We start from the raw sequence: 23,422 nt of genomic DNA on the forward strand, positions 1-23,422 counted from the left end.
TTAAAAAAAGGTAAATGCCATTTTATTTTCAACATTTCATCAATAACACTTGTCTCTCTTATGTGAATTCATTTATCAAGCTCTCTGTTTTTACAGTAGATATACACACAAATTGACTCGAGAAGATTACATGTAATTTGTTTATATATAAGCTATTACTTAGCTGGACCTTCAACAACTCCTGACATGTGAAGTTATGTAAGCCACATCTTGTTATAACTACTCCACTCACCACAGGCTCCACAGGATCGACCGAACTGTATATAAGTCAAACCCAAACACTCACAGATGAACTGACTGACTATTCGATGCATATTTACATCATGTACTTCATGCAACTTCAAATGCAAGCAGCAGTGCAGAGGCAGACCTGGGTTCAGGCTGACACAAGAGTTAAATGACAACAGTGATAAGCGATTGGAAGTTGAGCCTGTGTGCAGTTTTTTGACACCGGTAACTTGATAGGCTGCTTTTCTGACAAAGTATACCTCCATTCAGTAGGAGCAGGTGAAAGGGAGACGACGTCCTGCGTCATGCTAATTGTAAAGGAAAAGTGGCGCGAGGAAAAGCCTCAGCGGCCCTGTGATCAATTTTTTTTTATTTTCAAAAAAGAACAAATGCTAGCATAAAATTCTTGTTTTTTTATTATTTAAACAATAAAGTTCTAATGAAAATGTTTAATTAGCAGAAAAGAATGAGTGAAAACCCTTTTCTTCCTCACATTTAAATCCACTTTCCTCGTGATCCAATCTACAGACTTTGCAACAAGCCTCTTGACCCTGTGATGACCCCCAGCAGGGCCACAGAAACACAACACATGTTCATCCTCTTAAAGAATAAGAGGCCATTTAATCAAAATGACAAAAAGCCCAACATTAGGTGTGAATCAGCTGCACCTTTTCACACTTTTTCTCTCTTACTGGAAAAACCATCAAGATTCAATTTTTGTTTTCTTTTTGCAACCTGAAACTGCACACAATTACAGAGAGCAACCCACCATTAGATTGATTTCTTCAATGCAGAGTCACCCACAAAAGGTCAGTAGTAAACTACATGGCAAACGGAGAACACAGTGCAGCGGTGCTGAGATCATTGTTGATAATTCACTTTTTCCCACCATTCAATAAACGAGCAGGAAGACGGAGCAAAGGAACACGTGGGAGTGTTCGAAGAGTGCAATTCAAATCATGAGACATGGAAAAATGGCACAAATAATGATGTCATTAGCATAACAGTAAAATATCAACACTTCAGCATTAGTGCCATTGTGAGATGCAGCACAGTGTTGACCTTCCGCCAATACTCAGCAACACTCAAGCGCACATAAAACCATGGCTGAGGAATTAGGTGCAAAGTTTGCTGCTGCCAACTTTACCACCAACCAAATTGTTTAGGAGATGAGGTGAGAAGGGATTGTGTGGGGACTGAGGAAGCAGCATGCCTCTTATTATTAGCTGCAACTGATCATTGGAGGGAAAAACCCAGAAGAGTTTTACTGAAGGTAAAACGGGGAGAGGTGGGTCACATGAAAGTGAGACCAAAGCCTCAAACACCCTGAGGGGAAACGTTACAAAAGGTCCTTGTGTGTCCACATAGACTCCAAGATTTACTGCATACATAAACATACAGCAGGATGTGCTGCATGTAGTGTTTTCAGTTATGAAGTGTACGTCTGGCTTAGTGAATGAGTAAAAAACGACAGAGTGAAGAAGAGCAAAAATAGGAAAAAGAACAGACCTCCGATATGGAGACTGAGAGCGTGGACTGTATAAAAGCTGCTCACGGTAAATCACAGTAATAGTTCTCTTTGAAAACTCCCATAAGAGTGGACCAGCTGAGGGACGCTGCTGGCCAATTTAATGGTGTAGATTAAATCTCTATAGTTGGACTATAAATGAGCGTCTCTGTTTCCATAGGTCTTCTATAGTCTGCATCTCGCATTACCTCCATCCTGACTGTGGTCTGCTCACTAACCCAGCCTGACTCCCAACTCCTAAACCTGTCTGGTTTCTCCTCAAGGTGCCAATAACCATGGAGCAGCGGTTCCCAAACTACAGAGAAGAGACCAACAGGGTGGCTGGAGAACACTCTTAAGATAAATAAGTTTGTTTTGGGGATTTTGTGCATTTTAGAGAAAGTAAAAATTGCATTTATAAAAAGGATGAAAAGATAAGGAGTTACTGAAAAGCAGCACTCTTAGGGTTAATGCATTAAGCAGATGTTCAAACTTTTAGTGTTTTAACTGTAGCCACAACTTATTCTCTGCTTTCTTTCAAGCATAATTAAATTTTAATCAAATAAGCTATTTTTTATTCTTTATGTTTTAAGCTACAAGGTGTGGTGTATTCTTTCAACGTGTTTTAAAAGACTTTTTCTTTGTTGATTTTTGACTTTTAAACCACATTTTAACTTTTAAACCAAAATTGGGTTGTTTTTTGTTGTTGTTGTTGTTGTTTTCAGGAAAAACAGTTTATTTTAGAATTAAGATTTCTGTCTTTGCTTTTTGCATGGACGGACGGATGGATGCTGAATTTCCCTCAGGATTTTTGTGTTCAAAATAGTTTAATTGTGATGTACAAAAATTTGTGGTGTTGACCATCATCGAGGTTAAGGGTGAAATAAAATCTAATTTTATCTTTAAAACAATGCATTTAGAAGATAATCCCAAAACGGCAAGAGATTTAGGAAAAGTACTTCTCTCAGAAATATTTTTAGTAGGTTGAAGGAAATATATTTATATTTGGAGATCTCAAATTGCTTTGTTTTTCTTAACTGACCAACTGCAAATAAAAATAATTTTGTTTCTTCTGTTTTCTTCTCGAGCTCTGCATTATTAAACATTAGACAAATGCCAAAAACAGTGCTCTCCATTGTCCAAGAACATGTCAAGCAAACTCTGCATCCATCGTTCATCGTGCACTTTCTGTCACAAAGAGGAATTATGCAGGTTTTTATATTTACTTTGGTTGGCCCATCTACTCCTGCATGTCAGTCAAAGATTTGCTCAGCATTCTTTTGCATGTTTCTGTTCACATATAGAAGAGTAAGTCTTCGCTTGCCCAACCTAAATATGATGGAAGTTGCAGCTGAGACCCACGGATGGAACTGTCAACTGTAATTCAGCCCGAGGTTTTAAGGTGTAAATGTACCTTTGTTTCTCACACCTGAGAAATCCTAGCACATCTGACACAAGCATTCTGTTTTGCCCAGCTTTGCACAAACCCTGACTTGGTATGAATTCAATCCCTCAGCCACTGTTTGCTTCAAAAGGAGGGGGACACTGATGGAAAAAGCAGGTTTTATATTTTTATGTTTCAAGCTTATCTTAACCCTAACACAGGCAGGAGTAGAAAATAAATTACAAAACGTATTTGATGTGACCGCTCATCTTTTTAGGCCCACATTCAATTTATTTACATATTCAGTGTTTTGGCTTTTATGAGCTCAAATGGTAAAACAGTTTAATTTTCTGAAATGGTATTCCTTAGTCATTTCCCATTAGTTGTAAGACTTTCAAAGTCAATGTTTTTTTTCACTTTTATAAGCCAAACAATCTCATCACACAGCAGTCATATAAAAAAGTGACACAAAAACACCACTTTTCATGATGAACCAATACTGTGCAGTTTTGTTACATAAAAACAAAACAGCAGCAATTTAATTTTCTTAAATGATGCACACAACTAAGTGAAGACTGAAGAAAATTTTATGGGGCCAGATTTTCCATAAGTGGGAACTCCAGGAACATTTGCCCCTCACTCTACATTTCATTTTTTATGGAACCCTTTGGAAGCAGTTGTATGGGTTCTTACCGACACGCAGACAAACGGCATATTTTGTGCTGAAAGATTGTCTGAACTTTTGGAGAAAATCCTGCACCTTCCTTTGTCTGTGAAAGTTGGAAATTGATGTAGTCGATCCATTGTTGATGGCTTTGTTAATAACTTGTAAAAAGATTCACCTTTACCATTTTCTGATCGTCATCACTGACGCAGAGTTCAAAAGTGTACAGGGATGTTCTCCATCAGTATAATTCCCATGCTAGAAAGAGACTGAATGAAACTGGCAAAAACTAAATGGAGTTCTAGTGAGTACAGTGTGTTTTTTTTTTTATATTTGCGTGAAACGAGGCCAATAGGGAGTCCCAAAGCATACGATCGTGCAGGACTGTTCTTATGAACCTCACACTTGTTTAAATAAGTGTACAGATGTTGACAGGGCGGTGAATATAAAGTGAAAGCATTCACACAAAGTGATAAAGTGATGGATTTATTAACTGTCTAATTGTCACAGCCCTCTGTTATCTTGGCTGTCAAACTATGTTTGCGTCCAGCTTGTACGTGTGTGGTTGTGTGTGTGTGTGCATGCACATGTGCACATGTGTGCTGAAGTGTGCAATATGCAACAAAGTGGGATTAATGGAACACTCAGCACACTAGCTTACACACTGACCATGTAGACCACCAGCACCGCGTTAACCTCATATACGTAGATATTGGATCAGAGAGATTGTGAAATCTAGAATAAAAGCTGAGCATGAGTTTTTCTCCGACACCACATGTGTGTCTGTCCTAGTCATTTCATTGTCTGTTTTTTTCTTTTTGTACTAGCTTTTTTTTTACTTTGTAATTCAATATTTAAAACCCTTAACAAATGTGGAAACAGATTCGGTACATCTTCTTGCACTGATCCTTAAATGCATCATTTTATCTGCTACCCTGGTGACTCGGGATATCTGATTTAGAATTTCAGCCAAATGCTTTCTGGTGTGTATCATCGTGAAGCCAGTCCAGAAAGAGAGAGAAAAAAAAGAAAAAATTTGCACCCATGCATGCAATCTCAGACACCCGGAGAGTTGTGCCAGAATCTCTTCTATTCATCAAACCTGACCTTGTGAAAATGACAACCTCAGTGTAATCCTTTAAATCACACAAATGAAATAGCGAGCAGCGAAAAAAGACCAGAACACTTTATTTTAACATGCAGAGGCTGAACAATATTGGGGATAATATTGAATCCCTAAAAATTAAGTGGAAATAAAGAAGAGATCAAAAAGATGTTATGTTACGAATGAAGATAAAGGAAAACTCAACTATTTTTGAAGAAAGTTCTGAATTCTGAGCAGTAACCATGTAGGTTATGTTCTGTGGGATGGGGAGCAGGCATCAATTAGGCTAAATATTTCTTCCTTCACAAAACATAGGTGTGGTGTGTGTTGTAAAGCCTCGGGTAGCCGGATTAACCCTATGATGGTCCCTCCCATTCGAGTGTTTAAACAGGGACAGCTGCAGGAAGGCAGGACTAAAGTGCATGTCAAAAGATTGGGACTGGATAAAGAATCAGTGGTCTGCTGTGAAGAGAAATTCAAATGATTAATTATCCAGAGAATAAAAGAGAGCGTCCAGTCCTCGCTGTGGTCTCCAGCTTTTGCATTTTGCAGAAACGACAGTAATAGAAATGACTTTTCAGTGTCACTCTGGGATTATGAAGGCATATAAACACATCTATGAACACATGGAAAGCCAAGTCCCATAAACTGACATGAATAGGTTTACTACTCCAGTTTGAACACACGCGCACACACACACACACACACACACACACACACACACACACACAAAGAAAAACACACACACACACACACACACACACACACACACACACAAGATATTGGGGCAGTCTGTGAGGTGATTGTTACCAGATGGGGGGGAGGTCATCAATCTAACCCTACTCTGTGACACAAAAGATTGCAGGGACATTTCCCTCATTCTCTCCTCGTGTGTGAGGATGCACATATGTGTGTGAATATAAAAGATTTTTCAAACGATTCCAAGCAGTTCCAGGGAGAAGGGGGGTCTGTTTGGTTAATGAATGAAGGCTACCCTCTCTTCTCATACTAGATGAGCTGGCAGCTGGCCCGTGTATGTCCCATTTAAAAGGAGACATGTTTAATTTGACAATTATGAAAACAAAGGGTGTCATTCAGAGCCACGGTGAAAGCTGAGGATATTACAAGCATGTGTGTGTCTTTAAGGACATTTTTTTATGCTAACTCAGTGTTTCTCAACCCCGGTCCTCACCGCCTCCCTGCCTGGCATGTTTTAGATGTGCCTCTATTCCAGAACAGCTGATTCAAATGATTGCATGAACATCAAGTGCTGCAGAAGCCTGTTAATCACCCAGAGATACAATTCAGGTGTGTAGCAGAAGGGAAAAACCTAAAGCATGCAGGACAGGGGGGCAGTGAGGATCAGGGTTGAGAAACACTGTGCTAACTGATGAAACACCCAGATGTTGAAGTGCTTAAGACAGGGGAGCCCAAAGTTGGTCCTTGAGGGCCAGCATCCTGCATGTTTTAGTTCTCTCCCTGGTTTAACGCACCTGGATCAAATGATGGCTCGTTAGAAGCTCTAAGAGGAATATTGACAATCTGAAAAGGTTTTTACTACCACCAGGGAGAGAACTAAAACGTGCAGGATGCCGGCCCTCGAGGATTGACTTTGGACACCCCTGGCTTAAGATAAAAAGCTAAAATCAAGCTGAATTGCCTGTGTGGATACACAGAGAAACCCCTATAAGTTTATAAATTATTATTCTTATTAAACATGGAGAACCAAAGTTTAGTCTTGTAAATCTTTTTATTTTTACTCTTTTTTTTTGCTGATACCCTGATCTTTTTGTCTTTCTTTTAGTTTCGTTGTTTTGTTTGTGTTTCAGTATTCGTTGTTGAAACTATGGTCCTAGTTTACATGATTAAAGACACGTCATAGCAATATGCCTTGGTAAATATATTGTCAGTGCTGCTGAATGTGGCTCTTACTGAGAGATTGGAATCAGTACTAATTATTATCAACAGGTAACAACTTCATATAAAAAGAGGCCAAAAACTAGCGCTACAGATTTATGTGCATCTTTACTTCACTTAAGAACAACAATAAAGAAAGACGCAATAATTCTAAACGTGAATTTACTTTTCCACTAATTGAAACCACAGGGCTGCTGCTGTGCCAGCCAAATTGGTTCAAGTACAGCATATTTACAGTTGTGGGAATAAGGCATTACCTCAGTTTACCCCAAAGCTGCAGTAGACCACAGAATTTTAAAGGTGATGCAAATAAAGCCGACTCACAGCGTTCCTATGCAGCTGGCCGGGTATTATTTGCCTCACATTATGCCACACTTCAGATACTGTTAAAAAAAAAGCACGTCGAGATCTTAATCATGCAGACACATTATCCATTTTCAGAGTCTGCATGAAATTATGCCACAAAAGCTTGCACACATCCAAACTAAACACATCATCCTTTATACAACATAAACAACTATGCAGAGTTAAAGCCTGATTTTTAAGGAAGTATATGAACACATTTTGGCGTTAGGAATGCAACCGTTTTTCTAAATCACAGAAAATTGCTGTTCTTCGAACAGCTGCACGTAATTGTGAGCATTTATAGGCCTGAAGCCAAGAAGCAAGCACATCTTCATGTATGCTACATATGACCCAAAAAGCATTAATTCAAACTGTGTGGGTTTCTATGTAATTTATAATTTTTTTAGATATAATTTGCAATAATTTATTCATTTGGCTACTTTGTTCAGACAAGGCCAGACAATTCCATCAGTGTGCTTATCAGAGAATAAAGACAACAAGCCTGGTCCTGAATAATTCCCTCCGTCGCCCCTTTCTTTCCCCCACCGCCTCCCTCCTCTCTCTCTCTCTTTTTTTTTTTTTTGCTTCCCTGTGGTCCTGAGAGTCCCGTTTCCATGGTTACCACTGAACGATGGCTGCAACCGTTTGAAAACCATCACACTTATCCCCCCACTGCGCACGTTCACCCGCTATCTACATGGAGTAACGGCGATCATCCTTCACGTGGGTATGTATTCACGCGAGGAGTGTCTGTCTGCTTCTTTCTGAGCCCACTCGCAAAAACATGACCCCACTCTCCCTCTGACACTCATGAAAAATACGCCATGGTGGAAGATTGCTCCCTGCATGCGATGCGCGCACACTTCTATCCGCACTCCTCTGGTTCTAATTCACAAAGACAGATGGTGTTCCCTCAGTGCTGCCATTATGAACTTATCAATAGCATGTCGTCTATCACAGTTATAGATTTCGTTTTGAAAAGCAAAGGGAGACAACTTGCTTAAACATGAACCAGACAGATCTTTTCTTTGTAAAAAATTTTTTTAAAAAAATCAGCCGTGCTAAACACCCTGTAAGTCTGAAAAGCCCACAACCAATTTGCACAAGCATTGCCCATTGCTTTGGGAGCTATGCAATTCCCCAGTGCAATGTTCCACTTTTTCAATTTATTTATGTATTTATCCATTATTCTCAACAGTGTGTGTGCAAGAAAGGTGTGGGAAAAAAAAGAGCCAGCCTGTTTCAAGGGCACACTCAGACAGATAGAGGTGAAGTCAGGCACACAAACTCACACACACTTACACAAACGCGAAGCGGTGATGAATTGGCTTTGCACCACCTCCCCCTCTCCTCCCTCCATGTCTCTCATTGGCATGGTAACCGTCGGCATCGCCGCTCCCTCTTGCCTTCATCCTTTTTCACACCAGCCATGCCTTTCATCAGCCTTTCGATGCTGTCTAAGATCTGCTGAGTTGAAATCTTTCCAGACCCTTTTACCACTGGATGACAAGTCAATCCCTTATCAAGCCATCTTCACAGGTTTATTGTGAAATACCGAGGTTAAGCTGAAAAAAACGCAAGCATTTTTTAATCATAAGGTAGTTTCATTGTGGTTTTGTAATGCATTTGAACAAATTCGGTCTATGTTGTGAAATCAGATTTTTATAAAGCACTTGAAAATGAATCATTTTTAAGCTAATACTCAGCACTGTAGCACTTATTCGTTCACAGACCCCATTGTCTTTCTTGTCTGAAGAATCAATTAGTATTTCATTTGATCGTGTAGGAACTATAAAAAGATAGTTTTTAGCTCCCTTTTTCTCATGTTTTGTGACCCGTAGTCCAAACCCTTTCTTAGTAACCATTTACACCATTTTTACACCATAAAATTATCAAATGGCTTTAAATTTAGAGTTTACTTCCAAACAAAGCTAATCAAGATTAAGAGTAAATATCCACAGATGTACACACATTTTGCTGCAGCAATTTCTACTATATAATGGTGAGGCCAAATAACACTTGGAATGCTAAAACTTTAGTTAATTTTCTTCTTTTTTTTTATAACAGTAAAACCCTGTTTTACAGTAATTCTCACTCCAGACACAAGGTGTGGCATCGGCTCTCCTAATTTAAATAAATAATGTTAGAAAGACTAAAATAAATTTTTTTGGATTCTGTTGATTATAGTTTACAAATGGAAATCAGAATAAAAAATATATAAAAATAAAACTGAGCAGAATTTTTTTTTGAGCTTTAATAAAAAATTTTAATTGGTTGCCAGGTTTTGATGATAATTCGACTATGTGAATCAGATATGGAAAAAAACTGTTTCCCTTCCATTTAACAGAACTGGATGTTGCTTAACTCATAGCTTTTTAAACTAATAAATAAATCATCCATCCAAACTGTGCAGCAATAAATTTTCAGTAAACTTGTGATCATTTTCTGCCTATTGAACTAAAACCTTCACATTTTGCCACCATGCGAGGCTGTTGCTCAAGCCCATGTATCCACAGCAGAATACATAAGAATTCCTACAGACTGATGCAATGAGAGCCAAGACCAAAGAGGTGGGTGCTGATGGAGCAGCTAAAGCAGAACTGGAGTTAATGATTCCCACACCTGCAGTCGACGGTGGTCTTCTTGCCAAAACCAGCTAATCCAGTGTAGGTGCTTGTGTTGCCAAAAGCGAAAGCTACCCATGATGCATGTGTGTGTTTTTGTAACATTTGAGAAAGGACAGATTTATTTTAAAATGAGAACATATAAAGTAGTATAAATGTAATACCTGTTTTACACAAAACTAATTTTCTTAGTTATTTTTTTTTAAATGTAATAATTTATTCTTATGTACATAATATTTGGAATCTACTTCATTTTAATTGTTTATCTCATAGCCTCAAGGACTCAAACTGCAATCTAATATCAGACTGGATCATTTTGTTAGAATAGAAAGTATATATCAATTGCAGTCTACAGCATATCATCTGTTCTGCACTTCCTGTGATCTCACTTTCTCCATCTGCATGACTTGAAAGAATAATCCTTCAGATAAGATACAAAGGCTCCAAAGAAGAGAAAATACCCTTCGATAGATTTGCATTAGTCCTCACATCCGGCATGAGAGAAGCAGTTCTGGTACACTGAGATCCTTGCAATCAAGCAGCTCTTCTGTAATTGTCCCCTGGAGTTGTGCACAAAATACCCCGTACAGTCAGCCAGTGGTGTGGGTGTCAACTAGCATGCACGTGTCCCAGTGTTTGTGTGGAAGCTCGAGTCTACATAAATGTTTGTACATGAGGAATGTGTGTTTATTTGTGTGAACAGCACTTGACCGACTCAGAAATTCCTTCCAGGATTCTAAATTGATCTTTCCCAAGAGACAGGGATGCTAGCCGATACACAAATGTCTGCAACTAATATAGACACAACTCAGTCAGTCCATTAGCAGAGACAATCGGTCATGCAATAAATACAGGAGAAATAAAATTTCAATGCAAGGCTCACCTGCAGATGTTAGCTCAAAATCCATAGTGTTATTTGAAGAAATCAAAAAATCTGCTGTTGACAGTAATCTACTATTTTTTTCCCCCCATCACTGACCTTGATTGCACACCAGCCAATTGAAAGTTCAAAATATTAGTCTGTTGGTGAACACATATTTGTAATATTTACCACGTATGCTGACAACAAAATCATTCTTTGTGGAAGTTATTACAGCAGATTTGATTTGGTCATTTTAGCTTTCAAACATCTGTCATGGAACATGATGGATTTGGAAATACTGGCAGCCTTTTGGAAATCTGAGACTTATGGTAAGGACCTGAATTTTGAAGGGCAAACAGTTGGGCAGTGGAGTTTCTATTTTGCAATGCTGACAGTGCTAGTCATGCCAACTAGATAATATTAGAGCCCAGGGTTGGGGTTGTCTTTGTTTTAAAAGAGACTGCATAAATCTCTGATCTATAATTTTCAGTAGGTCTTTGGGAAATTGTATTTTTGACATGTACATAGTCGGAAACTCACACAGCTTGTAGTAAAAAATACTGCTTTCCACTCTTTTAAAAACAACTAATTACTTATACAATAGACATTCCTTTGCAGCTTTCCAACTTCCAACTGTTCCCATAGTAGATGCTGAAGAAACCACACTGCTGAGCCAGAATGTGAAAACATTAAACTCCAGTAAAAAACATCTAATGAGGGTTGGTTGGTACATGCAGCTTTTCTTGCTGTCATTTCTTTTAATTATTTCAACAGGAACACAGTCACAATCATCTTTTAGCAACTACTTCAGCATTTCTGATTGCTTTTAAATGCTAAATTCTCTACAACTGACATGTTATTTCAAAGCCAAGAGATTTATTCCAAGTAGTATAAAGAGGTTCCTAAACTGCACAGTGCACTCAGGGCGTGTTTGGCCACAGTGAAGCCGTTCCAAAACCACCGAGTTGAAAATGGGCCGCATGCTCAGAAAAATGTTGGTTCTCCTAAATTGACATTAAATCTGACACATCCTTACTCAAAAAGTTAAATCACATACAGCAGCAAGACCAAGAATGAGGATAAATGAGAGGATTTACCTTTCCCCAGCCAACACCTCGGCCACGCCAGAAGGCTGTAAATGTAATCAGTGCGAAGTTAAAACGTCACATTGCAACTACTGTTTCATGTCAGAGAGATTCATCCCGGAGTCCTTTTGCAGCTCCAATAAAAACATGTGATGTGTGATCTGAATTCTGTCATGCGGCTTGTAAGAGCTAGACCCTGTGTGGCTGGCAGTAAGGGAATACTGAAAGGTGGTGGGGGTATGAAAAATGATTTCCTGTTAATGACGACTTAGAGTAAGGCTGTTTGAAATTAGGAGAAAGACCACCACAAAATGGATCAAATGCAGTTCGAAGAAAAATGAATACATATTTTAGATAAATAATCAAACGATACCCTTGTATGACCTCTGATATAAACAATTTCTCCTAAAATTTGTCAGAAATAGAAGAAATACGACAGATTAAAAATTCATTCAAATGTTTTTTTATTAATGTCCTGCCACAGGGGACAAATAGTATTTGCTGTCGTCTGTCTTTTATTCATTCAAGTCAATTGAAGATTTTCACAGTGAATTGAAACAGAGTCAACCATGTGGCCGTGTTAACAGGAAAATTATTTCCACTCCTGTTGCACTTCCATCCCTGTCTGACACAGCTGCCTACAACCACACAGTTGCATGCATGAGGGCCGCCAGTGGAAATAAGCTTTCTATTTTATGTGGTTTCGACTCTTAAAGCCTGTGCTCTGGTTTCATCCTGTGCTGCAGTTAACCTTTGTGCTCACATTTAATAATAAATAGAAATACTAATATGCCATGCAATATGCCATGAAATGTATGTGAAAGTGCCAGTTTTTAGTGCTTGGACAGCCAAGGAGCTAAATGGACTTACAGAAAAAAAAAAAGAAAACGAATAGAAAAACAGCAGTGAAGGCTACAGAGGGCAGGTGAGAGGTTGGAAAAGATTACTTGTGAAATATTCTAGTGGAAATTTTCACTAACTGGAACCATAAATAAGCATCTTGTGTGGGGGGAACTGTTCTCATAAAAGCCAAATTCTGAAGAAAAGATAGTCTGAGGTGTACGCATGACAGATGTGCATCTGGGAGACGCATAGAGAGCAAGAGTGGATCATTTTGTATAGAAAATATCCTTCATTGCTCTCAGCCATTTCTGTGATGTCAAACAGACGAAGCTGAATGAGACATCAGATTTGTTTAACGCTGTGTCTTTTGGCACCACTGAGACATGACTGATCTGGAATATTACTCCCTTTTCCTCGCCTTTCAACATCCATATACATTTGAGTTGCTGAGGAGGAAGTCATAGAAGACAAGTGGGAAAATTTGAACTTGATTTGAAAATCAAAAATTCCCTATTCCACTTGTTTACATATCAGTAAATGCACCATTATCTGGACACCAATTTGACCAATAGTCATCTGCGCAGAAGCTTGTCACGGTGAGAAGAACAGCTACGCTTAGTGCCATTGAGGGGTTTAAAAACGAAGTCAAAGGAAGCACAGAAATCTGAATTGCTGAAAAGATTTCTAGGACGGGCGGCAACATATTTGCAGTTCATTCAGGCTGTGAGAGCTTTTAAACTTGAAAAAGACTCCTGCAAAACAAGATGGGGTTGGAAATCCTGATGACCATTTGGGACTTTATGGTAAGGATCTATTTTCTCTAATAAAAAAAAGAGACTGATATGTTGTCACTCTTACCAGACTGTCCACATGAATTGCTAATGTGAGATGTTAAATTCAGTTTAAAACTCAAACACTATCATTTCTTGTTTGTTTTAAGATATTAATAATAATGTGTTTTACAGTGACTGGTCTCCCCAACAACTTGCATTTGCCACTACTCCTGATGTAAAGAATTACTGACTGGTCATGGCAAGAATCCCAGAAAACAATAATTTAATGGATGTATATGCTCTTTTTAATATACTTCTTAAAGATAAATTGGAATGAGCTAAAATGTCTATTGGCAGGTCAATGTTTTTACAAAAACTAGGGGTGGGAAAGCAAAGACTGACGCTCAAAAGATGAAGAAGAGAAAACTAGAACCTATGTCTGAACTGTCTTTAACCCTTTTGAAGGAGAGTAAAAATAAAAAAGCTGGGACACTAACAGCACTGGTTGAGTTGAACTGGTGCCAGAGTTATTGGTAGAACACACTTTCATACACACAAATATCCACTTGATTTTAAAAATTCATTTGTTCTGTTACACTGTGAAAAACACTGTTCTTGACCCCCACCGACTTCTCATCTGAATCTCTCAATGACAGAAACTGATACACTGGGAAGAAAGCACTCATACCTCACTTCACTCTTTAAAGACCGACCACCTGCTGCTCCGAACTGCAGAACCTTTCCAAAAGCAAATGCGACATGGAGAAACAGAGGAAGCATGCTAATTTACGGCAACTTAACTTGGTGTGACGGAAAATTAGATCAGTAAGACCTAATGAACTGCAGAGAACCTCGGGCTCGACTGCTGTTCTACTGCAGTAAGACGATGACCTTTTTGTATGGCTGACTTTCCAGTTTTTTAATATGGCTGACGTTGTTCCTTCCATTCTCAGGCTGCAGAGAACAGGGAAAATAGATGATTTAACCAACAAGCAGCTAGACAGTGATGAAGTACTGACTCAAAGAGAAAGTGAGTGCTAAAGAGGCAAAAACAAAAACAGAGCAGGGAAGCTGGTGTACAGAGATGCTGGAAGAAAAAGACAGAAAATAGGTTTATTATGACAAGTGTGTGCTCTCTGTTCAAGTTCAAATTCTAGTGACTGCATTCGTTTTGCAATGTGGTGTTTCACAAATTGGTATCACCATCTTTTGCTCTGGCTGAACATGTTCTCACACTAGAGAGGCAAACAACAACAAAAAGGCTTTACGTTTTGCAAATGTATTATGCCTGTGCTTTTTGTCTTCAACGGCTACGTTTAAAGCACTGTCAATGTTAGAACACTGGACTGGATTAAAGCTGCAGTAGAGAACTTTTGTAAACAATAGGTTTATTACATATTTGTTAAAACTGTCACTAGGTTTCGACATACTGGGTCCTATTACGACACACGGTCACAAAATCTGGGCAGCCGCATGGTCATCTGCAGAATACTACAACAGGCCTTCCCAGACGGATACAAATGACTAATTTTACATTTGCCAGGAATTGAGGCTGAGTCTAGTGGGTGGCAAAACATGAATTTGGTCTGATGATTGTTTTCAATTTGCTGGTTCATTTTGGGAAAACATCATTAATTCTACAAAATGCAAATTTTATTACATTTTTGTTTTACTATGCTTTTACCGTTTCCTCGAAAGTGACATCCAGAGTTTAACTGAGTTAAACAAAAAGTAATGACAAAGCAATACTTAGGAGGACATGAATCAAAATGCAGGTGAGTACAAAGAAGTACATATTTTTGACAAAGCAACTATCAGAATAAAAGCCCGTGAGACATGAGCTGAAGGGGTGAGTGGATGAAAAGACAAACAGAGAGAAGTAATCCATAACAGGTGAGATGAAGAAATGAAAGAGAAGGGAGTTAAAAATGGAGAAATGGAGAGTAAAAGGCAGCGAAAGAAGGAAAGCTCCTACTACCATATGGTACAGAGTATTGGGCTTAATGAGGCATAAGGCCATCCCCTCTACAGAGGCAACGGCAAGTCAGGTCACACATGAATGAACACTGATAGGTTTGAAACATGGCATATCCCAACAACTTGTGATATGGAACTTAAGTACTGCTTTTGAAAGCATTTCCACAAAAGAGCTGAAAAATGTTCCATGCACAAGGAAAGCTGTTTGATAAGAGTTCAACATTTGAAGTCAATTACCACTGAAATTATTCTAACAGAGAGATATTTTCAAGATCAGTGGAAAATCTGGGCTATTTACCAGTCGCTGCACTGGAAAAAGAATGTTGTGTGCTTTCGCCGTTACGTTACTCTGCGTAGATCCTGGTCTTAGTAGGACAACCAGTAATTGTAAAAAGTGTTTAAAGTACAACAATAGTATTGCGGTAACATTACAGCATAGTTCAAAGTGCACTGCTTTATTTAAAATGGATCTTTGCTGAGGAAACGGTCATTATGGAAACTGTCTGCAACGTGGATTTTTTAACCTCACAGAGCAAAGTCTGAACTTATGAACTGTAACCACAGAAGATCAATTTTGCCCATGTTAGACCAGCTGGCATATCCAAGAAGGTTGGAGGTCTTTTAAATGTAAAGATTATTTGGATTAAAAATTCAAAAAGTAAAATCCACCTTCAGTTGGGATTATGACAAAATACCATGACAAAATAGCTGCTGCATTAAACAAAACATCTTTTTAACTGTCTTGCTCAAAACAAACTGAATAATCAAAACAGCCAAACATCTGACAACCATAATTGAGTCATCGATAAATCTGGGCTTCTATACAGGGAAACCTCAAACTCCGGGCTTAACATTTATAGGGATGTCTAAGTAAGTTTTAAGGACCGATATTACTTCAGCTTTTGAAGATAAAGCCTAGCTCATTATCTGTAAATTTCACAGGCACAGCCAAGCCGTAATGGATTTTCTCTCTGGGATCTGAGTCTCCAGTAGCAAACAGGTGATGAATTCTCACTGAGTGATGATGGATGTTATGAGAATAGCTCACATAGCAGACACACTGTCTTGATCCCTTGTCACACACATCCTGTCAACATAGCCCGGACCTAGGAGACGTGTGAGTTGGTGAGAGCGAGTCGGGTAAATTGACAATATGTGTACCGCAGAGACCAAAGCATGTCAGAACAGAGCCAGCTGTTAGCAGCATGAAATGATTCACCAAATTTTCGATCACAGTGGTGTCTCTTTGTGTGTGAACCCCGGCATTTGTTAACATTTATCACCTGTTAGATTCTACTGACACATTTGGTTCCAGGGATCACTGCAAACCACAACCTGTCTTCGCTTAGCTCTTGACCCAAGGGAGAAGATGCTAACAGATAAATCAAAACACATAAAAGATAAAGCTTAAACAAAGCATGGCGACTCTTTATTGACCAACTGGCAGTTCGCAAAAGCAAGCAGGACTAGAAACATCGACTGGACAATAAATTTTATCTCCCAACACATTTTTAAGCCTAATAAAATTCAAAGTGGGTGTTTTGTGACTCTGGGCTTCGACAGACTGTCTAAACTCCAAGTGCAAACTGTGGTTTGTTCTGGCTCTGGTTTCTAAAGAGAGGGGCCCAGATTCCGCACGACCCCAGCAGGAGACTAGTTGAGTCTTACAGGAAGCTAGAGATGAATAACCTCCCTGCTCGCAATGCATCACCATACGTCTCCCGCTCCATTGATATGGGTTTAACAAATGCAATTAGTCTCAAGAGCATATGTGTGTTTGTTTTAAGTATCATTAGTATTTCATTATACGGGGGCTACAGAGACTGCAGGCAAATGGTTCTTGAATATGGCTGTCATGCCAAAAGAGCTGATTGCTCTGACAGAACAGGGTGTTGTGTTTGTCTAAGTGGTTTTGTGGGAGATTCAGAAGGACTAACACCACCTGGCAAAAGAAATGTTCCTCTCTCCTGTGCGTAAGCTCTGTTTCCTTCATCTTCACACCGTGCACATAAGCTCTTGTTCAATACCTTCTGCTGCTTTTTTAGACTTACATCAGCAAATTTTCTCATTGGGCACAACTTAGAAAACAAAATAAAATGAATATTAATCACCTGGAATCAAAATGTTCCCATTGGGGTCCACTCAGTTCTTTTGGTGTATCTTTACAAACAGAACAGAATAAAGATGCAAGGGTTTCATTGCAAACTCGTACTGCAAAGATGTACTTGATTTAACTACAGCAAAGACTGATAAAAGATGAGGCAGCACAGATGGTACTACTTTATGTAAAAAGTGGTATTCTCAAAAGAAAACAAGACTGAGATACTTGTAAAAAATTATTTTAAAAATCTCAAAGAAATTTTTACACATAAATATCTGAGGCGTAACATGCTTATCTGACGGAATTATATAAAATCTAATAAAACCCATGGCTTTCAGGGTTATCAGAATAAGATTTCTTGTGTAATTCAAACTCAACTTTGTCCCTGCCCTATCTGGTGCATTTCTTGGTTTTCATGATCCTGTTTTTGCACAAAATGTTCTCTCACAAACCCCTGAGACGTTTACCGAAAAGTTAGATTTAAGCTGAAAATGAAGTTGGGCAAGATAAAAAAAATAAATCCTGCTTTGAACATCTTACATAGTTTTGTTCAATCTATCATTTAAAAATGCAGAGTGCATTGCACAACTCCAAACCTAACATTTTATCATCCAGCTGTATTGACTGAACAGTAGCTTAAAAGCTAATGGGAGCTCTAGAGGAGATGTAACAATTTATAGCTCAGGTAGTCATGTACTCTACAAATATGACTTTCATGAAAGAGTGAAAAGAAGCCATTATTTAAAGAAAACCATTAGAAGTGCTTGACCAAAAAGCCCTGTAGGTCACACAAAAAACATGGAATAAGTTGCTCTGACTAGGAGAGACCTAAATTTATTTTAAATACTTTGTGTGGCAAAAAACTAAAATTGCATGTCAACTTAAACATACCATTTATGTTCACAGACACTTTATATCCTCTCCGATTGAGTCTGAGCTGTTTTGTAAAGAAAATAAAAATAGCTCAGTGAATAGGCATGCAAAGCTGATATTGAAATACTTCAAAAGACCTGTGTCTTCAATTGGACCAAATGGTGATAGTTCAAAGAGTTGACTCATGGAGGCTGAGTACAATTGCACAACACACTTCTCATATATTGGTTTGTAAATATTTTGAAAATCGTGGAAACCTTTTCCTACTGCTTTACAAATAGTCACTACTCTGTGTTACATTTTCAAATAAAATTCCCTTATATCTATGGAAGATTGTGTTTATAATGTCACAAAATGTATAAAGCGTAAGAGGTATGAATAACTTTACACTTTATCTAAGTTTCTAATCACTTCCATATGTTTGCGTTTACTTGTTTTCTTCCACCATTCTCAGAACATTTGAGAACAGCTGAAATCGCTTTTCTTTTCCATTTTGCAAATAAAAGAAAACATTGTATGCGGTCACTAAAATATGGTTCAATTACACAGAACTTTGTCACACGGATACCTCAGCCCTGTTCTAGAGAGTCACAGTCCACAAGAAGAACGTTCACATTGAAAATGCAGATGTTGTGCAATCTGTACTTAGAATGTCAGCATAATACTTTGTAGCCACCAAAACATTTGTAATTCATCGCAAATGGCTGACAAATCTTTGTAGGCAGGTTTCTAATGCTGACCAGAGCTTTATTCACTGTGGGCCCTTCAGAAAGTTGCATCATCCAAAACCACATGATGATAATCCCTGACTCATTTGTTTCTTATTGCTTATGACCACTCACATTTCAATCAGTGGAACTGCATTTTACTAACATACATTGTGAAACATCTGAACTGCCGCTGTGGTATTCTACAGCAGCTTTAACGAGCAAAAATCCCTCTCTCAGATGTGCTCCCAAATGAGCACATCTGTGTGTCTGTCTGAGTGATTGAGTGCCGTTTAACGGGCCTGACCTGAAAACCACATGCTGAACATCACAGGGGAGACGCATCACCTGCTGAAAGTGATATCTTGGCCTCAGGAGTGTACACAAGTACCCGCAGACAGATGCGCGACATATATGCACCTGCACATATGTTTTCATTAGAGCTGTTCACTTTGATTTTGCATGCTTAATTTCCAATAATGTGGTTCTTTTGATTTTACCTTCTTGTTTATCGCACAAGACATCATTTTCCGTTTATCTGTCTGTCTGTCTGTCTGTCTATCTCTCCCTCTTTTTTTAGTTTTGCTCAAAATAATTTGAAGTCCACAAATGATGTTGTGACACCAGTGGCACATGTGATTTATTTCATGAGAAGAAACCTTTTCAAAGTAAAGCAATAATACTACAAATTATTTTCTACCACTATTTAAAGATAAGAAGAGTAAATCAGTTAGCTTGAAGGACGCCAAGTAGCTACGCAGGGAGAAGGTGGAGGTTTGCATCACGATGCACTTATAATCCTTCTATAATCATCTTGAAGCACTCTGAATCACACCTGAACTGAATTATGAAATGTCTAACTATTCCCACCCACATGTAAATACAATAAACATGCAACTTTCCAAAGAATGTCACTTTTCATTCCAATCTCCAAATTCTGGTTGTTCTCATGCCCTTTAACACCTCAGATTATGGAAGTGGCCATTAAGAATATGTTTCCTATACACACTAACAGTCTCTATAACCTCTCATGCCTGGGAAATACTTGAAGGAACTAGAGGAAAAGGAAAGCAAGGAAACCAAAAAATAAATAGGCCCTTTGTGTTGTGGCTGCATAAACAGTCCGGCACATTAAAGATTACTGGAGTGGCCAAACTGATAAGACACTTCCTACGCACAGAGTGGAAGTGAGTATGCCTGAGCAAAGAATGAGAAGGAGTAAAAAAGAGATGTACTGAGAAAGATATTAAGAGAAACAGCAATGGAACAAAAAAAAGGAAGAAAAACCATAGGAAAACCTGGAACCGAACCATAATCAAAACAAGAGCAGCACAACCCGTACATTTTTTTGATAACACATTTCCTTGCTTAGATATTAAACATTGGCTAGCGTACCCTGTTTAATACACCCATCCAAACCCCAGACCAAGCCAGCCAAGTCAGCATGATAATTTCAAAATCCAAACACTGATTGCTATCTTCTATAAATATTGGTACAATTCTGAGAACAGTCCACATTTGTCTTGACTCCCGGGAACGTGACAATAGCTCACAACAGCATTGCCTATTTCAAATAACATCCCACAAAAAAGTAAACTGAGGTGACCCAGATCTTCAATTTGTCCTTAACTGACAGAACAGGATATTGAATGCTCCGAAATTACACAATTAACAATAATAATAAAGTTCATGGGGGAAAAAATTGAAAAAATGATTTATTAGGCTGTAGTACTGCCTGTAACATCATGTGTTAGTATCCGTGTCTCTTCTAAGCAGCCAAATATTCCACTGACTGAAAAAAGAAATTTAACATTAGCTGCCATTATGCTGCAAATCACAACTCTTGCTCAGATACTCCTAGCCTGGTCACGCCAAGAAAAAAGAAACCCTGAAAAACGTGTTGGAATGAGCACATGAAATCTTAGTCATACTTCAGTCTACTGGAAAAACCACCCATAATGTCTGGCATAGGATTACATCAGAACCTAATGCCAAAATGTCTTCTGGCTAGGAGGGATAGATGGTTGCAACTGTTGCAACAGCTAGGTTGGGGGACCACATGATTTATGAGAGAATTATAAAATTTATGAGAGAATTATAAAAATTCAGCAGGCCAGTAAACTGATTTCCACAGACAACATTTGTGAAAGCAACCAATATGAATGTAAGAAAAAAAAGAACTACTTCACTTCAAGTTCGAATAGTGTGATCAGTAGACCAGGACATTTTATGTGAATGCAGTCCAACAAGCAGGGCTTCTTTAAATACCTTGAGGATCAGTAATAACTCCTATTCTTGATTTCCTTTCCCTTTGCTTCTCAGAGGAGCAAAACCAACCTGTACAAACAGATGGTCTAAACAGTTCATGATGAAACTTTAAGACCTTTCTGGAAACAAACAGGCAGACTTGAGCTTTCATTTCTCACAGAAGTTCTCCTATTATACATGAGCTGCTGGAATTGTGATGAAAGGAAGGCAAGAAAATCTCCAGCGAGATAACGGACAGATACTTAGAGTTCACCGTATGCAGCTGGATTGGATACCATGGTTACCCCATGGGGTTAGAGAAAGGACATACAAGAACTGAGTAAATCTGCTTGCAGTAGCTTCAGGAATTCAGTTAAGGTTTCACTCCCTTGTCTTTCTTAATGGCTTTTCTTTCTTCCTTTTATAAATCTTTTCCTCCTAAAATAGCTGGTGAATGAATAATTTAGACCTTAGACACAGAGCATTCTCTTAGACAACCTTTGAACCGGACCTTTGCAATTGTGTTTTATTTTATGCATAAGTGTGAGTTCCAGACAGCTTTAAATTCATGTATAAATCAGGCTTTTGTATTAGATATAAATGTCAAGAAGATGGTGCAAGAGAAAGGGCAAACTTAACAAAAAGATAAGAGCACAAGGGAGATATTTATGCTAGGGGTTTTTACCTTTATAAGTAGGACAATATTGTACTGGTGAGAATAAACATAAACTTGTAGGTAAGGTAGCAAAGATGCCCAAGGGGTCAAAGTAAACTTCTTGCTTTTCTTACCTCTAAGAAGCATGTTCCAGCTGAGGTATTCTCCTTGATTGAAGCATTGTAGAAACTCTTGGAAAACACAGGCGTGTTATCATTAACGTCCTGTAGCACAATATCTACCTTCACTGTGGAAGACAGTGGCGGCCGACCACCATCCATCGCAACAACAGTTACACTGGGGGCTGGCTCTGATTCAAAGTCAAGAGCTGTCGCTGTGGTGATTATCCCCGTAATTGGATCAATTGAAAACCAGTCAGAGCGAGAGTTTTTACCCTTTAGCAGGCTGTACCGCACATCTCCATTGGGACCCTGGTCCTTGTCCCTGGCCGTTACCTGAAGAACAAACGATCCTGGGTAGACCACCTCAGGAATGGTTTGCCTGTAGGCCTGCTGGTCAAACAGTGGAGGGTTGTCATTGACATCCGTCACCTGGATGGTGAAAGATGACTCTGCTCTGAGGGGAGGTGTGCCTGAGTCTGTGGCCATCACCCTGAGATCATAGGAATCCCGCTCCTCTCTGTCCAAGATCTGGTCCACATATATCAGGTAAATTATGCTGTCTTTGGTTGTTAGAGCAAATTTCCCATCGCCCCCCTCCAGGGAGACATTGACATTAGCATACTCTCCATAGTCTGGATCAGTGACAGAAATCCGAGCTACATACTGGCCTGGCTGGGCTCCTTCTGAGATTCTCGGGGAGCCATCCTCACTGAGGAAGATGATGGTCATGGTAGGCTGGTTGTCATTGAAGTCACGGACATGAATTGTCACAAATGCATTGGTCACCTGGGAAGATGTAAAAGCAAGATCACAATTTTTCCTCACAATTGTTTTTTTCTTTGTTTGTTTTTATAGAGCCAGTAAACATTTGCTACATTGCTATACTCTGCAGTTGCTTTGTTTTTGCCACAAAATTGCTAAATAAATCACCAAAAACATGTTACTATGTTTTTAAATAATTTATATGTAAAAATGTCATTAATAATAATCACCAATTACCGTGTTTCCCCGATAGTAAGACACCCCCGATTGTAAGACGTATCGGGGGTTTCAAGGGGGTCGGCTAATATAAGCCGTACCCCGAAAGTAAGACATATGTCTTACTTTCGATATGTCTTACTTTCAGGGAAACACGGGGGTATTGCCACCTCCCTCTCATCTAGCTGTGCGCCGCCTCCTGCCCACGTCCGCACCGTCCCTCTCTCCATACGTCACTGCGTCGTTCCCTGCACTTGTCACTGCCGCCTCCTGCTTAAAATACGGTAAGCAGGAGGCCGCATCACAGGAGACTGTGATACGGAACCACAAGCAGTGCTTATACCATATGCTACCGTATATTTTTGCCCCTAGACATGAGCGCTTCCGGTTCCAGTGGTAAAAGGAAGAGTTACACCGTGGAGTAT

The 23,422-nt window shown here is 39.0% G+C and overlaps 1 protein-coding gene across 1 annotated transcript in view; it reads right to left on the bottom strand.

The window, feature by feature from the left end:
* Positions 1–23,422, bottom strand: part of dchs1b (dachsous cadherin-related 1b) — an 85,777-nt gene that overhangs the window by 45,797 nt on the left and 16,558 nt on the right. The window contains exon 4 of the mRNA XM_008427253.2: positions 22,032–22,805. Coding sequence (XP_008425475.1) covers positions 22,032–22,805 — 774 coding nt within the window. The remainder of the gene's footprint in view (positions 1–22,031; positions 22,806–23,422) is intronic.

This window comes from Poecilia reticulata, linkage group LG14 (assembly GCF_000633615.1).
Source record: "Poecilia reticulata strain Guanapo linkage group LG14, Guppy_female_1.0+MT, whole genome shotgun sequence".
In the NCBI taxonomy this organism is placed as follows: Eukaryota; Metazoa; Chordata; class Actinopteri; order Cyprinodontiformes; family Poeciliidae; genus Poecilia; species Poecilia reticulata.